Here is a 16627-nt window from a genome sequence, read left to right on the forward strand (position 1 = left end):
CACCGACAAACATTTACACCAAACTTCTCTCTATGAGACTCTTTGACATCATTCTATCAGCTACAAACTGGGTAAAGCACTGATTGGTAAATATTGGCTCTACTATTTCTTAGCTTCTAGAACTATCATCTATTTAAGTTCTCCCAAGTACATGTCTGCCTGCTTTGAAAGTACTACAGAGAAATTTAGGCAAAAAACAAATAAGCAAGATGGGACTTCAGCTCACAATCTTAACTTCTAGTCCCCAAACAGCCTAATATTTAGAAATCATTTTTCCTCTCAGCTCCCCTCTGTGAGAAGCACTAGGAATGAACACCCCGCCAGGGACCCAGAAAAGTGCTGTGAGGATAAAGGTATGCAAAGTATGCACTGACTCATGTTGCTTCCAGCTAGATGTGTTTTCTCTGCTTCCACTAATGAAAAAGAATCACTTACATCTACAGGAAGGCAAAGAGAGAAGAGCAGCACACACTGTACGTGAAGGAATGCTACACATTTTCACAAGGAAAGAAGACCAAGTTCCCAAAATCTAAATACATGGGGGTGGGGAAGAGTCCAGAACAAAAGGCAGTTTTTTCCTGACTCACAGAAATAGGTCTGTTAAAAGTCCTTATTTTGCCCTCCATTTTAAATGCTGTCTGTCAAGGCTGTCTTCCAATTTCCACCCCCTTTGTCACTCCCTCCCCACCAGTGGCAAAGAATGATTCAAACAGGCTTAGGTTTCAAGGGAGGGGTCCAAGGACACTTTCCTAAGCTAACAATGACTGTCTCTAATGGTTTCTGTCTCCTAACAAAGGCCATGACTCCTTTATCAGCTTCATCTAATTTTTCCTTTCCAAAGTAAATAACACAGCCCTCTGCATTTTACCCATGTCCAAATTTGACAAATCATTATCGACTGAGGTTATAACTGATAAGAGATAACTTTGTGGTAGGACCTTGTCATTTCCTCTCATAAGGGCTTTCTTTCCCAGATACAGCAACATGATTAAAATAGTTAAACATTTCCTCTGCCTGGCAGTCAGGAACTCAAGACTTTAAGATACTAGAGTCTGTATTTTCAGAAGTTCAAATAGATCTGTGAAGACACCAACTGTGGCCATAAACAATACATGCAAGATTATTTTGCTTTTTTTAACTAGTTATTTTCCTTAAGGAATGTGTTGTATTCTTAAGAATACACATGAAATAACTTCATCACCAAGGACAGCAGCTAATTCCTTACAGTTTCTGAATGGAGAGCATTAGTGCCTTTTGCCAGCCCAAAGCTTACCATTTTTGGTAGGATATAAGAGTTTAGGTTCTACAACTAAGATCTGTGCCACAGATGTTATTTTATATAAGTCAAGAGAGTTTGTGTGTGTTACATTATACATATATATCATATAATATAAATATATGTATTAAAGTAACAGATAAATGACAGCCTATTAAAAGAACTGAGTTTAAGAGCAAGTGACTCTTGTCTGTAATCCTACTTACTTAGGAGACTGTGAGCTAAGGATCACAGTTCAAAGCCAGCCAGTACAGAAAAGTCGTGAGACATTTATCTCCAACTAACCCAAATAACTTCAAAAAGCCAACAAGTAGAGCTGTAGTTCAAGTGATAAAGTGCCAGTTTTGGACAAAAAAAGGGTAAGGGACAGGGCCCAGAACATTGTGAGGGGGTCGGGGGAGGGAGGAAGGATTAGAGGAGGGAGAAGAGCTGCTAAGTAACCAAGATCGGGAGTAAATAAGGGCCTAAGAATTACATTCTTCCACCGTTTTACATTAACGAAAATATTAAGGACTGTATCCACAAGATAACAATAATATCTATCTTTTCAATATCATGACTATAATTGTATGACAAATATTAACAACTCCTCAAAGCAATACTTCCTAATTTTGCTTTTGGAGTATTGTATTCCCTAATTTTGCTTCTGGAGTATTGTTAAACACAAGTTATTTGCGACCACATGAAGCTTCTATATACATGACCAAAATGAGTCTGGAGACAGAGGAGACTATAAAGTAAGTAAAAACAAATCGGTTTAACAAGAGACACCTGAGAAATGGTCTTATGCACCTCTGAACACAATATTGACTATAGATTTGAGCATTCTAAGTAGACCTAAGAATCTTAGGTGGTCAGAAACACAAACATCTCTGATTGTGAAAATTTCTATAAGACTTCAGAATCTAATTTTTACAATATCTTTTACTTTTTCTAATACAGCGTGGTGAGAAAGTTTGAAAATAAAAGACAAAAAGCTCCTTTGTTTTAACCATTAAAAATATTATAAATTACAATAAAAAGGATATTTCAGTTTTAAAACGATAGTATTCACATTTTAACAGATATGTTTTTTTTATATTTTTATCATTATCTCCTTTTTTCTAAAGGAGTCAGAAGTTAGTAGCTATTTCTACTGCTTATCTTAAAAGAGTCACTAGCCGGGTGCCTGGTAGCTGATGCCTGTAACCCTAGCTACTCAGGAGGTGAGATCTGAGAACCACGATTGAAAGCCCGGACAAGAAAGTCCATGAGACTCTTATCTCCAATAAAGCACTCAGAAAACTGGAAGTGGTGCAGTGGCTCAAGTGGTAGAGCACTAGTCTTGAGCTGAAGAGCTGAGGGACAGCGCCCAGGCCCAGAGTTCAAGCCCTATGACCGACAAAAAAATAAATAAATAAATAAAGATTCACTAAAGAAGGAAGACTGGGGGAAAAATTTTAGGTAGTGACCTGATGTTTGTACCTGCTTTTACTGATGGGTAAGCATAATGTTACAAAAGGGGAAGAAGATACAAGGAAAACTTGCTTGACTTCCTCCACTCAAGAAGAACAGAAAATGTACTATGAGAGATTGCCATATGTGGCTGATAAACATACTGCATGAAAACACAAATACACTATTAGTACCACTCTAGCCTAGCTGTTCACACGTCTATCCTGAAGACATATATACATGTACAAATGTGTTTTAGCCCTTTCTCTCTCATTCATATACTCCATTAATTTTTCTCTTAAGAAATCTTTCAAAGTAGATGGATCATCCAAAAAGAATATGAGAGGTTTGAAAGGAATTTAGATATGTTTCTCACTAATTATTTCAGCCATTCTCCACTATGGAAATACTTCTGATTACCACTTTACACAAAACAGTTTCTTGGTATTGCTAAATAGATGTAGGGACTTGGTGCTCATTTCTGAGCATTAGTTGGATCTGCAGTCATTAAAATGTACCAGGCATTTTTCTGTTGGGAGAAAACAAGAAATGATTACCTGAAGAGGAATAGCCTTTGCATTCAAAGGAGCAATTGAGACTGTTCAAATTATGTCTGGAAGCCAGGAAATACCTGGCAAACATTTTTCACCAGGGTGCTTTTCTGAATACTTTGCTTCCAAAAATTCAGAGAAAAGAAGGATAAAATTCATTTGGACATAAGCTTTCATAGAGGTAGACTAAATACCACAGACATACCGACAAACTGAAGGTCTCTGATTCTACATAACTAGAATTAGCAAAACTCTTAATGATATTAAAAGCCTGTAAGAACATAAGAATACTAAAAAACAGAGAATTTTCCACAAATTATTAGAATCTCTTGGGAGATTGCTATTAATTTTACTTCAGTATTATCACTAAGCAAAAAAAGGTATGTTGGACAACATTACTTCTTATGAGGGCATTGCACTAACAACAACAACAAAAATCTATGCCTCAAATAAAAGGATAGTCCCTCCAAAGTTATCCACCTAAGACTTAACACTTGTAAAATCAATGTCTAATTGGTCTTTAACATGGCTCCAGTCTAGATACTCTAGACTTTTAGGCCAAAAAAAAAATGTACTGAATTTTATGACAGTAAATATAAAAAGTCAAAGAAAAATGAAAATTTTAGGTGAGCCAAAGTATATTCACACACACACACACACACACACACACACACACACACACACACACACACACACACACAAAATGACTTCAACTTACAACCCAAGTTTACTCATAGTAATAGAAATCCAAATATAAACTATATGAGCCTGAGCTAGTGTGGCAGGGGGAATTAAAAGCTTAAAAATGCTATCTTAAATAAAAAGGAATTATGCACCCCATACATTGTTGGGGTAGTGATGGGCTACACATAATGATACAACATTTAGGGAGAGAAATTTGACACTATCATAATAAAACTATGTGTGCATGTATCCCTTAACAATCCCAGTTCTGGAAACCTACCCTGAGGATACATCTCCAACTATATAGAAAAACAATCCTCCAGTTTGGCTCAATTTTTTAAAATTTAATAAAGGTTTACATATGGTAAAATACAACCTTTTCTTGTGAACAATATCTTAAGGTCTTACAAATGCATATAGTCCTATACTCATCATCTTAAGATGAAAAGAAATAGTTCCACCACCACCACCCCCAAATTCGCTCATGCCCCTCTGTAGTTAAATTGTTCCCTGATGCCTAGCCTTTGGCAAACACTGATCCATTTTCTGTCCCTGGAGTTTTGTCTTTTTAGGAGAATTATATAGACTCATGCAGTATGTAGCCTTTTAATTCTGGCTTCTTTCATTACACATAATGCATTTCAGGTTTGTCTATGCTGCTTGTTTCACATACCTGCATTCATTCCTTTTTATTTCAGAGTGACACATCAATTAGGGATAGACTGAAGCTCATTTATCCCTTCATCCACTGAAGGGTATTCAGGATGATTCGAGTTTTGACAATATATGATTAAAACTGGAATATATAAGTAGAATTGGCAGGCCATATGGTAAGCAATTATATGTTAACTTTATAATAAACTTCCAAACTACTTTCCAAAGCTGACTGTGGGGGAAGATAAGTATGTGAATGGGATTTCACCCTACATTTTCTTACGTTGTGTTGCTGTGTGGCCATGTTCACATTTTATATTTTCAAAAAATTAAATTATTAAGGATAGGAAAATGCTAAAATAATTCTAAACAGATTAAACATACATAAAATTTAAATGCAATTTATGATATTGCCTGTAGTAATTGCATGGAAAAGAAATCAATGGAAAAAAATCTATAAATACAGAGACAACTGGGAAATTTATACATTCCTTCTATACTGATAGTTTTGTCAATGTCAAATTCCCTCAGTACCCACTGTATTATGGTGACATAAAAAAATTACAATTGTCAAGAAACACCGAGTACAGTAAAGTTAAAATGTGATGAAATTTCTTTTTAAATGGCTGAGTTTGAGGAGGGGAAATATCTGTAATCATTCATAATCAGAATCTGTGTGTATTCCTGATTTTTTTCTAAATAAATTAAGAGAGGAAAAGTATTTAAATAATATATTTGGATACCATACGTGTAACTTTTCTAAAGAGTTCAAATTCTTCAAAAGAAAGAAATATAATTTTCTGCAGTGCCAGGGATCAAACCAAGATATTTCTGTGTGCTAGGCCAGTGCTCTTACACTGAGCTACATCTCTAGCCAATAATTTTTTTTAAGGTAAAATGAAGCTGGTTTTTCTGAGAAAAGTAGTATAGGATATTTAGAAAAGAAGAAGAAGAAAAAGGAGTACATTCTAAGAATGGACTTATTAATCATTTAGCACAAAGTGAAAGAGGTAAACAATGAGACCATAGGAAAAAATTAAACGAGAACTGAAAAACTGGATAGAAGCTTACAACTGAGGCAAATAATTTCAACACTATACTACAACAATAAAATTAATTTAAAAGACCATAAATCAATGTAAGCCACAATATATCTGCACTGACAAACCTCAGAGAATGTAAATAAACAACCAAAACAGAATACATATCATAATGTTTTCATTCAGTTTTCTAAATTGTTCTTTTGGCACCTGATTCAATGTATACAGGCACCTACTTTTCTTTTGAATATGTATGTTTTTTAATACATTAAGTGCAGAAATAAAATCACAGTATGATTCTCTGGTATGAAGAAGTGAAAAACATTTGTAATTATCCATATTTACTGAGGAGGGGGGTGGGAAATGCTGATGGTAAGAACAGAAGTAAAAAAAACTCAAACCCTTGGACTGGGAAGTTGGCTCTTTGGTAGAGTACTTGCCTCGCATGCATGAGGCTCTGGGTTTGACTCCTCAGTACCACATAAGCAGAAAAAAAAAAAAAAAAAAAAAGCCAGAAGTGCCACTGTGGCTCAAGTGGTAGAGCGCTAGCCTTGAGCTGAAGAGCTGAGGGACAGTGCCTAGGCCTAGAGTTCAGGTCCTACAGCTGACCAAAAAAAAAAAAAAAAAACATTATCACAATCAAAACATTATGAAAAATTCTCTATTACATGTCACTTTAATGTAAGTTAGCAATTCTTTTCTGTTAATTGTACATTCCAAAAGAGGTATGAAAATCTGAATGGCTAAACCTTTCATCCAACATTCACTTAACACACATTCTACCCTAATTGGTGTAGATGGCATAGCAGCCATTGATCCTCAATAATTTATGAGTAAATTAAGAGGGATATGAACTAGAATAGGAGATAAATCACTAAGTGTTATACTAGAAAAGTTCTGTAAGACCACAGAAGTTCTAAAGTAACCTAAACATTAAAAAAAAATCCTAATCCTTCTTTTTTCAAACTATTTGTTATGTAATATTACTTTATTTCAGTAGACTTTTTGTTGTTTATATTAGATAGTATTTATCAGATATTATAAATATGTATTTTACCAAAACTGGGTCAAATTATTTCTCATTTTAAAAATAATTGTTTTAATATTAATTATGATATACTCACAGCACTGTAAGTACCAGCAGTAATAAAAATATTGTATATATTATTTCCCACAATCCTCACAACAACCCTACCCTCAGTAGAAATATGAGGATCCACCTTTTCACAAATAATGTCAGCTTGAGGACTCAAATGATTCTATCTCAAAATTGGTATTACTATTGAATTTGGAGGTATAAATATCTTCCTAACTCAAAAACCAATTTAGTACAATCAAGACCTTTATAAGAAAATTTTAATATCTACATATAGCATAATATATTAAAGAAGTTCAAAACAAAGCCCTAAAACATACATATTTCCAGTAAAAATTTGGATGCATTGTTCTTCAGAAATAGGTAAATATTAAATATACTTACTTGAACAAATATACATCTTAATTGTGAGCCTTTAATTCGCTTAATCAAAATAAAAATTTTACTAGAAATACTTTACCTTGCAATATTGCTCAGCAATCAAGATCATTTTATATAAAACATATCATAAGGAAGTAGCGCTGTGGCTCAAAGTGATAGAGCACTAGCCTTGAGCAAAAGAGCATAGGGACAGTACCCAGGTCCTGAGTTCAATCCCCACAACTGACAAAAAACAAACAAGTAAATACAACATATCATAAGTTGGTTTTATTTGTGTACTACGAAAGCTTCCTAAAGGTCCTACTCAAAATGTGCTTCTGAGATCAAACATGTCACCCTTACCTAGAACCTTGTTAAAAAATGTAGACTCTCAGACTCATCCCTAATCTGCAGAAGCAGAATCTGAATATTAATGTGATTTCCAGATGATTCCTATGCACATTTGTTCTGTAACATAGATTCTTAAGCTGGCCCTAAAGAATAAAACAAATTGCATGAATCCTTGAACATTCATGTAGAATGTTCCACAAGTGAATTTTATATTCACATATTATACTGGAAAAGGATTTTATATATTTTTATGAAATTCTCAAAAACCATATATAAACTGATATAGATAAAGAACCACTGCTTTGTAGGCTTTTAGGCTACATTTGCCCTGTTGAAAAGTTAAAACTCCTGATACTCCCAAAACTGTGCTGCTCTCAACAAGGTCTGTGCAAGAATGACAAGAATGAAGGTCAGAACGTCACAGTGGGTCACGAAAGACCTTATCTGAAGAATTTATTCACACCATGCAAGAATTATGCCAAGAAACCAGTTTGGAGACATCTAAATAAATAATTCTCTACATGAGGTTTGAGATTAAGAATGTGCACTTGAAGAAGATTCAAACTGTGAAGTAAATAAATATAAGGTAGGATTTTTTTTTAGATGGGATGCCATTAGATGACAGTAAAGTGCTGAATTCTTGTTGTTGTTAAGAGCTCAATCAGCAAATCTCCAATAGGAATTCTCTGATTTGGGATACAAGACCATTTTAAAATATTAACTTCCAACCACATTCTTAACATACTTCATTATGAAGAACCCTGACATATTTTACCAGGCTTATCTTCTTCATCTTCTCTGGACCTCATGGAATAAAGCAGAGTATCATATATGTTCTATACAAACTCTGTGTGTGTGTGTCTGTCTGTCTGTCTGTCTGTCTGTCTGTCTGTGTCTGTGTCTGTGTCTGTGTCATCTTTTTACTTTATTTTGGTTCTGATCCTAGGGTTTGAATTCAGAGTCTGGGCACTGCCCCTGAACTTTTTTGCACAATGCTAGTACTCTACAACTTGAGATACAGCTCTACTTCAGTGTATTTGGAGATTGGCTCCTAAGCTGGCTTCTAAGCACAATCCTCTGATTTTAGCTTCTTCAATAACTAGGATTACAGGCATAAGCCACCAGCACCTGGCCTATTAACATTATCACCTAATCATCTCTTCAGGATATGTATTATTCAGGGGCACAAATTTAATGTCCCTGAGATATACACATAATGTGTAATTGTCTTTCTTGAGACTGATGCTGTGTGATGCCACTATTGTGACTGGTCATTGGTGATGAATCTAATATTAAACGGTCAGGTCTCCAAGGTAGATCTATATCCAAAACACATCAATCATTAATGACAAAGAGAGTGAATATTACAAAATATTTAGGAAAATCAAGAGCTTCCTGCTCTTGGGTAAAGGTTTCGGTATAAAGGGTAAAAAAAAGGATAATATAGGGACAAGGAGCCAGGTACCAGAGGTTTATGCCTGTAATTTTAGCTACTCAGGAAGCTGAGATATAAGGATCATGGTTCAAAGACAGCACAAGCAAGAAACTCCATGAGACTTTTTTTTTTTTTTTGCCGGTCGTGGGGCTTGAACTCTGGGCTGGGCGTTATCCCTAAGCTATTCAGCTCAAGGCGAGCACTCTACCACTTGAACCATAGCACCACTTCTGGCTTTTTCTGCTTATGTGGTGCTGAGGAATCGAACCCAGGGCCTCATGCATGCAAGGCAAGCACTCTACCACTGAGCCACCTTCCCAGCCCTCCATGAGACTCTTGCTATCAATTAACCACCAAAAGGCTAGAAGTAGAGTTTAAGTGGTAAAGCTCCAGCCTTGAGCAGAAAAGCTCAGGGACAATGACCAGGCCCTGAGTTCAAACCCAGGGACTGGCACACACAAAAAAAGGGACAAAGATGGAAGAGAGGAAAAAAAAAAAAAAAACAGTGAGTCTAATTTTATCCAGAGATATAAAACAATGAAAAGAAGACAAGCAATTGAAGTCAGAGCAGGGTATAGAAGCAAGTTTTCTCATATATTTCAACAGTCACTTTTAAAGAAAATGAAAAGTTTTTGACTATTTTTTTAAAGAAAATAAAATTTGGCTCATGCTCCCAAACACTTGTACTCACAAAGAAAAATATTTCAAAAATAACTTGAATATTTTAACAATAAACCTCAAATGTCACAATAAATTTATTTTTCAAAACATATTATACTAAGGGAGAAAAATGAAATGGGTGATATTGTTCAAGATCTATTATGCTCATAAATGGACATGTTGAATGGTAAACCCATTTGTACAACTATTTAAATATAACAAAAATACAGTCTTTAAATTTTTTTAAATAAAACATACTATATTTCCAATAACAAATAATATATAAATATGTATTAGTTAATCTCATTCTTAGCCTGAGAGTGACACAGAACTAACTAAAAAGTTATAGATACATTCCAAAATTCTCAAATACTCCATGATCACTCATATGTTTATTTCCTCCAGAAATGGTTTCTCAGCCTTGGGAAATATATTATTTTAAATCTGAACTATTTTTCAAGACAAAAAAATCTATTCCTCACTTTTAAAAGTAATATCTTTTATTAGTCTCAAGAAACTATTCCAGGGGCTGGGAAGGTGGCTCAGTGGTAGATCTCTACCACTGAGGGCATGCATGAGGTTCTGGGTTCAATTCCTCAGCACCACATAAACAGAAAAGGCCAGAAGTGGCGCTGTGGCTCAAGTGGTAGGGCGCTAGCCATAAGCTGAAGAGCTGAGGGACAGTGCCCAGGCCCAGAGTTCAGGGCCTATGACCAACCAAAAACAAAAACAAAACAAAACAAAACAACAATAACAAAAAGAAAAGAAAGAAAGAAACTATTCCACTGTCAGGGAAGGTTCCTTAGACTCTTGGTCTCGAAGTCTAATATATTTTACTCTGATCCTGATATAGTACCCAGTTAGCACAGAAACAAAAACCTGAATTGTTTCAAAAATTAAGGAATATAGTAAAACCTTTGGTATCATGGGTATACGGTTCCATGGAGACTTCTCTAGTGGAAAAACTGAATTCTCAAGATGCACAGAATTTAGTACTGAACTGAAGATGCTTGATTCATTTTTGTTATAATCCAACTTCCACTAAAGACATGCCACCTTTCAACGGATCTAAAATTTTCACTTTATCACTGAAATTAAACATAATCACTCTTACCTTGTTTTATGAATATCATGTCCATTTGCTTTTGGAAAGACATTTTCACAAATAGAAGGGCAAGGAAACATACAGTAGATCACACAAGGATTTAAACACAACTTAAATTTAAATACAGTCAAGATTGACTGACTGTATTTGGTCAAAACTGTAAGTAAGTAGTAAAACTACAAATAAGGTTGGGCTTACTGTAAGTTTAAAATTCTGAAAAGAATTAGAACAGCTTATCTTCATGTACCTTTAGTTACTTTCAATTTAAAAGAAACAATTCTTGAAATTGAATCTGAATTTGAATTGTATTTAATATCCAGAAGGTAATTATTATATAAACTTATATCTCAAACATACTACAAACTTTAAAAGCTACACTTCCCCAGATCAAATGCTAGTTACCTCTTCATCATCTTCCTCATCTTCCACATCGAGAATTCCTGAATCCTGTTCAGACTTGGGGCTAGTGCTTTCCATTTCTGCATCAAAGATTGTGTATGCATCTTTCTTAGATTTTCTCTTACTACCTATCCTGGGTTGCTGCAAGACAATGTTATCCAAATTTCTTTGCTGTTGAGCCTAGGATTTGGAAAAAGAAGGGAGGAATATAGGGAGGGAAGGGGAAAGATAAAAGGTGGGAGGAGGGAGAGGAGAGAAATAGTTTTAAATAAACTACTTTTGAAAAAATTCATTATATTAAAGAAAATACAACAAAACTCTTTAATATATAAAATTTTAGACCCAGAAATGAAATAAAATATATTAATGTATACATTTTAATCCTGAAGTTATCTTATTATAACTCATTTTCAAAGTTAACACAGAAAAAACATAATCAGGAAGTGGCACTGTGGCTCAAGCAGTAGAGTGCTCGCCTAGAGCTGAGGGACAGAGCCCAAGCCCAGAGTTCAAGCCCCACGACCAACCAAAAATTAAAAAAAAAGAAAAAACATAATCATTTGTGTTATCACAAAATTTTCCTTTTTTAAAAAAAAATATAAATACCAGGTATTTCCTGATTAGTACCAGGTAATATCTAAATTGTCTATCCAGAATTCTGGCCTTAGAGAAAAAGGTCAGATACAACTACAAAGAAGGTGCTTCATATCATCGGGTCCATTTTTCAAACAACTGAGATCCTTTGAAGAAAATCACATTTGTCTTTCTTTTTATCAGAGATTTCTGTTGGTCCTTTTGTTGATAATCCATTTGTGTCTGCAGTCTTGCAGCCTACTACTATGCCTTTATTTTTATTGTTGACTTCTTGTACAGCTTTTCTAGGCCATATACGGCCAACAAAAGGGGAGACCAGAGGGTATAAGTATGGTTCCAGGAATTTTTTGAAGATCCAGAGCAGAACTGGAATGAGGACACAAGGAATGCACACCATTGTCCAAGGCTTGAGCTCCGAAACGCAAACCCACTTTGCGATCCCGAAACCCTCAGGCCAAGTCCGCACTTCACTTCGGGAGCACAAAATTTTTCTAATATATATCACCACAATAAGACATCTACTCATTTTACCCCGAGTACCCAAAAGATTAGTACAAATATATAATAGATATCTCTTACAAGAAAAAGCCATTCTGAAACCATATAGTTGAAAGATGAAGGGTATAGGAACAAAGCTTGAAATTAATTTTTAAAACATTTAAGTATAGAGGATCCTTAAAAAATGGTTGTATGATTATAAGTCCAATAAAATGTAATCATGAGGATGAATTATTTTTTTCAGTGTTTTCAACTAGCTAACCTAGCAGGGTCTTACAATTTACCAAGATCTAATGAAATTTTAAAGTGTAATCCTTTTTGCTTTACAAAACTAACTGAAATTACAGCATAGTTTTAACAAATATAAAAAGGAAGAAAACATGGCCATACACAGACAACAATGGAAGCATTAAACTACACAGTGTCACAGCCGGAGTGACCTTAGTCACCACTCAGGAAACTGAGGCTGAAAGACAAAAGATTTCTTTGAGGTCACAAGGCCAGTGAATGGTAAATCAGAAGCTCAGAGTGTGATCTGAATTCCAGATCACTGATCTTTCCACTACACCAACAGTCCCTCAAAGCATGACAAAAATGTTTCCCCAAATAAAGATTCTGTGTCAAAAATCAATGGGAAACACTGCATATCATGTAGCCTTACTGTAGAAATGCAATGTACATTAACAGATTCAAAGCCGGGAGTCGTACTATTTTAACTTGATGAATTTGGTTAAACTTAGCATGTTCCAAAAACATACCCCAATGGGCACTCTCCTCCATTTAATGCAACACTTAGTATCATGTCAAAACACAAAACTTGACCATATAGCCTCTCAGAACATACATTCCTTAATCAATATATTGCCTCCTTGGTGACAAGTCAAAATTAGTACAGGAGAAAAAAAAATCTGTTTTCAAATCTTCTGAATGATATTAAAGAATTCAAGATTAATCTTCAGTGTAAGGAGTTAGTTCAGGGCCTGGTCAAATGAACAAATTATAACAAGACAGAGAAAAACTTGAACTATGTGAGCCAGTTTCTGCCAAGAAAATGAAAAGAATCTACATTCCAGAGATTTGAATCAATGGACAAACTCGTTTCTCTGCATATTATCTATTGATATTTTGGTTTGTCTTACATTAAATACACAGCTTCGGTAACAAACTGAGATAGAACAGGCACCCAAAACCAGTTTACTTTAAGTTTGTACAGAAAATGCATATAACCTCCAAGCTTTTATGATCCCAAATTCAATAGAAGATTCTTTTATTCCTCTCAAAACTAAGATGTTTTTCCACACTTACATTCATGCAAACCACAGAAGCAAGGAGCAAGGTCTCTGGAGAAGCAAAAAGGACGGATGAACTTCTAAAGCTTTCTTACTTCAAAAAGTAAGCCCTCAACTAGACCACAATTACTTATTCTCTCCTATCTACTTTCTCTTGGTACACCAACACCAAAACCTTTCGTAAGTAGGGTCCTGTCTTATTAAAATCCAATGTTAAATATTTCTCTTTCACAATCACTAAAATACTAGCAATGTATCAAAAGTTTAAAAAAAGGAGCCACACTGATATTATCATTTAAGTTTCAAATGATACAAATCTGAAAAGTATATCATGAAAGTAATTCCAGATCTACATTTTCTTAATTTTTACTTAGCCTCTGATTTCCTCATCAATTCAGAGGAGTGAAAAGTAATTGAACAATGTCAGCAATTTGATGCAGTGAATCCTTCGCTAGAAATCTAGTGTTTCTCATTTATAAGATTATTTCTTTGTTGCTTTGTATGTCCCTCCCCCACGGTATAAGCCCTGCTTTCACTGTATTTGATGTTGTTATAATTTGTGGAGGGGAAGGGAAAAAACAAATCTTTTAAATAGGGATACAGGTGGACCCATTGCAACAATGAGATGTACAAGCCGTTATATCGAAAACGAACTTTACAACTTTGGGGGGGGGGGGGGTGTTGGATAAGGAGGCTGGGGGGAAGGAGGGGATGGGAAGGGGTAAACAAAGGAGGAGGCTACAATGCTTGATAAGAAATGTGCTCATTATCTTGCCCATGTAATTGTAACCCCTCTGTACAGTATTTTCACAATAAAAAAAAAAAGAAATCTATTGTTTCTAATTGCAACCAAAGCTCAGTCAGAACCTGGGGTCCCACAGAACTATGAATACTTCTCCAAACTACAGATTATTCAGAGAAGATCTACCAAGCAGAAATTGGCCAGGTGGAAACACCAAATTTCAGATAAAACAAGAAAACAAATACTCAGCTATTACTATTTTTGGAGCCAATTACCATGTATTAAAAATATTTTTTAGGAGATTGGCAAGAAGTAATAAAGATAAAATATAGATGTAAATACATAAAATATAGATTATAAGGAAAAAATGTGATATTAAAGTTCATGAAAAAAAAATCCAATAAAACCCTTCCTTCTTTCCCTACCATGTTAAGCTGTTTGACCAAGACCACTTATTCTATGCCTAAAAGATAACTCTTATTAATGTGCCACAGATGCAGCTGATTTCTGCTGAATGGGTTGGAATAGAGACAGAAGAGCACAAAGGCATATGTAAGTATAGCACCTAGACTGTGAAGGTATTGAAAGATTTATTTTCCTTGTTGTTTAGCCTCTTTGTAAAAAGTTCATACACATTTTGTCACATTCATGTATATTCTTTTCTGATCCTTTAACACACTGAAATTGAGCAGGGACTGGCGCTCAAGTCCTCTTTCACTAGTCTTTTCACTCTCCAAGTTCCAGAAACACATTAGTATTCCTGTTTTCTACCATCATCTCACTTCCAACATATTATCGTCCTACTACAATGAGCCTGCAGATGGCCAAATTCTTCTTAAAACACAATCTTAGTGAAGCACTGGTGGCTCAGACCTATAATCCTAACTACTTAGGAGGCTGAGGATCAGTGCTCAAAACCTATCCAAGTAGAAAAGTCTGTAAGACTCCATCTCCAAAATAGCAAGCAAAAAGTAGGGCTGGAAAGATGGGTCAAATAGTAAAGAACCAGACAAATAAACTAGTTGTTCAAACCCCAGTACTGCAAGGGAAAAACAAAACAAACAACAAAATAATCTTCAATATGCAAATTAAGCATGAGTGAATTTAAAGAAAGGGAAAGAATTAAACAAATACAAGTTCAAATTCTATAATTTAACTCTTAGATTCTACCATAATGGAAGCCGAACCTAATTTTGCAATGTACTAATTAGTACATTGAACCAGACTCTACCTCCTAAAATATTAAGTATATTTCCACTACTATATCTTTACTTACCTCCTTTCCATATCCATCAATCTCTTCCTCCCTAAAACTCTTTCCTCCAAAACCCAACTAAAAGTCTTATTCCTTTAGAAAACCTTATCTTACTGCCTACCTCACATGGTACATTATGTTACTACTTTTAGTCAAACATGCATTAAATGTTTTCTTGGTACAAGACACTGCCACACACTGGGTATATTAAGAAAAAAGGATAATGTCTCTGATTGCACAAAGGAGAAACAGATCAGATCTGCTTGGAAGATTCATAAAGAGTAGATTCTAAAAGGTGCTCTTACAAAATGAATACGATTTCTTCTTTTTCTCTTTCTTTTCTTTTTAGTCGGTTGTGAACTCTGGGCCTGGGCATTGTCCCTCAGATCTTCAGCTCAAGGCTAGTGCTCTACCACTTAAGCCACAGTGCTATTTCTGGCTTTTTCTGCTTATGTGGTGCTGAGGAATCAAACCCAGGGCCTCATGCATGCAAAGCAAGCACTCTACCACTGAGCCACCTTCCCAGCCCCTAATTTTTTTCTAATAGAGATAGATAGATAGACAATTGAGTAAATCTGTTGGATATTCTGGTTAAAATGACACTGAGACTCTCTTTGAGAAGAGGAAATATTTTACCATTCTGGGAATCCCTCAAATCCAGACACAGTGACTCACATATAGTTAATTTAGATACATATTTATTACATAAAGGTAAATGATGACAAAAGTAACCCATGTAAAAATTATACGTGACCCCTAGCAAAGAAAGGGGTATCTACAAAACAAATGACTTTGGTGTTACCTATTAAAAGAAGTGGCAAGTTGACTTTGGTGTTACCTATTAAAAGATTTGGTAGGTGGGGCACAAGTAGCTCAGACCTTACCCTAACTACTCAGAAGGCTGAGATCTGAGGAAGCCAGCCCAGGCAGAAAAGTCCATGAACTCTAAACTTCAATAAATTACTCAGAAAAGGCCAGAAATGGTGCTGTGGCTCAAGTGGTAGAGCACTAGTCTTAAGCACAAAGAGGCTCAGGGACAACACCCAGGCTCTTAGTTCAAGCCCCAGGACCAGCAAAAAAAAAAGTGAGAATGGCCATAAGCACTGCTTAATCTGAACTACTAGCCTAAAAGTCACTATTTGCACTTTTAAAACTGCCAAAGAATAGTCTATTCTGCATTCTACACCTGTTATTGAATAAATGT

The 16627-nt window shown here is 35.2% G+C and overlaps 2 protein-coding genes across 4 annotated transcripts in view; both read right to left on the minus strand.

The window, feature by feature from the left end:
* Exoc6b (exocyst complex component 6B) overlaps positions 1 to 16627 on the minus strand; it is a 564774-nt gene that overhangs the window by 332758 nt on the left and 215389 nt on the right. For all 3 annotated transcript variants that reach the window (XR_006150728.1, XM_042699684.1, XM_042699683.1), the window contains one exon: positions 11049 to 11225. Coding sequence is in view for 2 of the 3 variants with exons in the window: in XM_042699684.1 (XP_042555618.1) it covers positions 11049 to 11225 (177 nt within the window). In the remaining variant the exon portion in view is untranslated. The remainder of the gene's footprint in view (positions 1 to 11048; positions 11226 to 16627) is intronic.
* LOC122125128 (UPF0729 protein C18orf32 homolog) lies at positions 11687 to 12107 on the minus strand. The gene has a single exon (XM_042699686.1). The coding sequence runs from the start codon at positions 12034 to 12036 to the stop codon at positions 11770 to 11772; it is 267 nt and encodes an 88-aa protein (XP_042555620.1). The 5' UTR covers positions 12037 to 12107; the 3' UTR covers positions 11687 to 11769.

Source organism: Dipodomys spectabilis, unplaced genomic scaffold (genome assembly GCF_019054845.1).
Source record: "Dipodomys spectabilis isolate Male_0828 unplaced genomic scaffold, ASM1905484v1 ptg000262l, whole genome shotgun sequence".
NCBI classification, from domain to species: domain Eukaryota; kingdom Metazoa; phylum Chordata; class Mammalia; order Rodentia; family Heteromyidae; genus Dipodomys; species Dipodomys spectabilis.

Excerpts from the sequence above, each read along its gene's own strand:
- LOC122125128 (XM_042699686.1), bottom strand. The coding sequence starts at position 12,036 with ATGGTGTGCATTCCTTGTGTCCTCATTCCAGTTCTGCTCTGGATCTTC.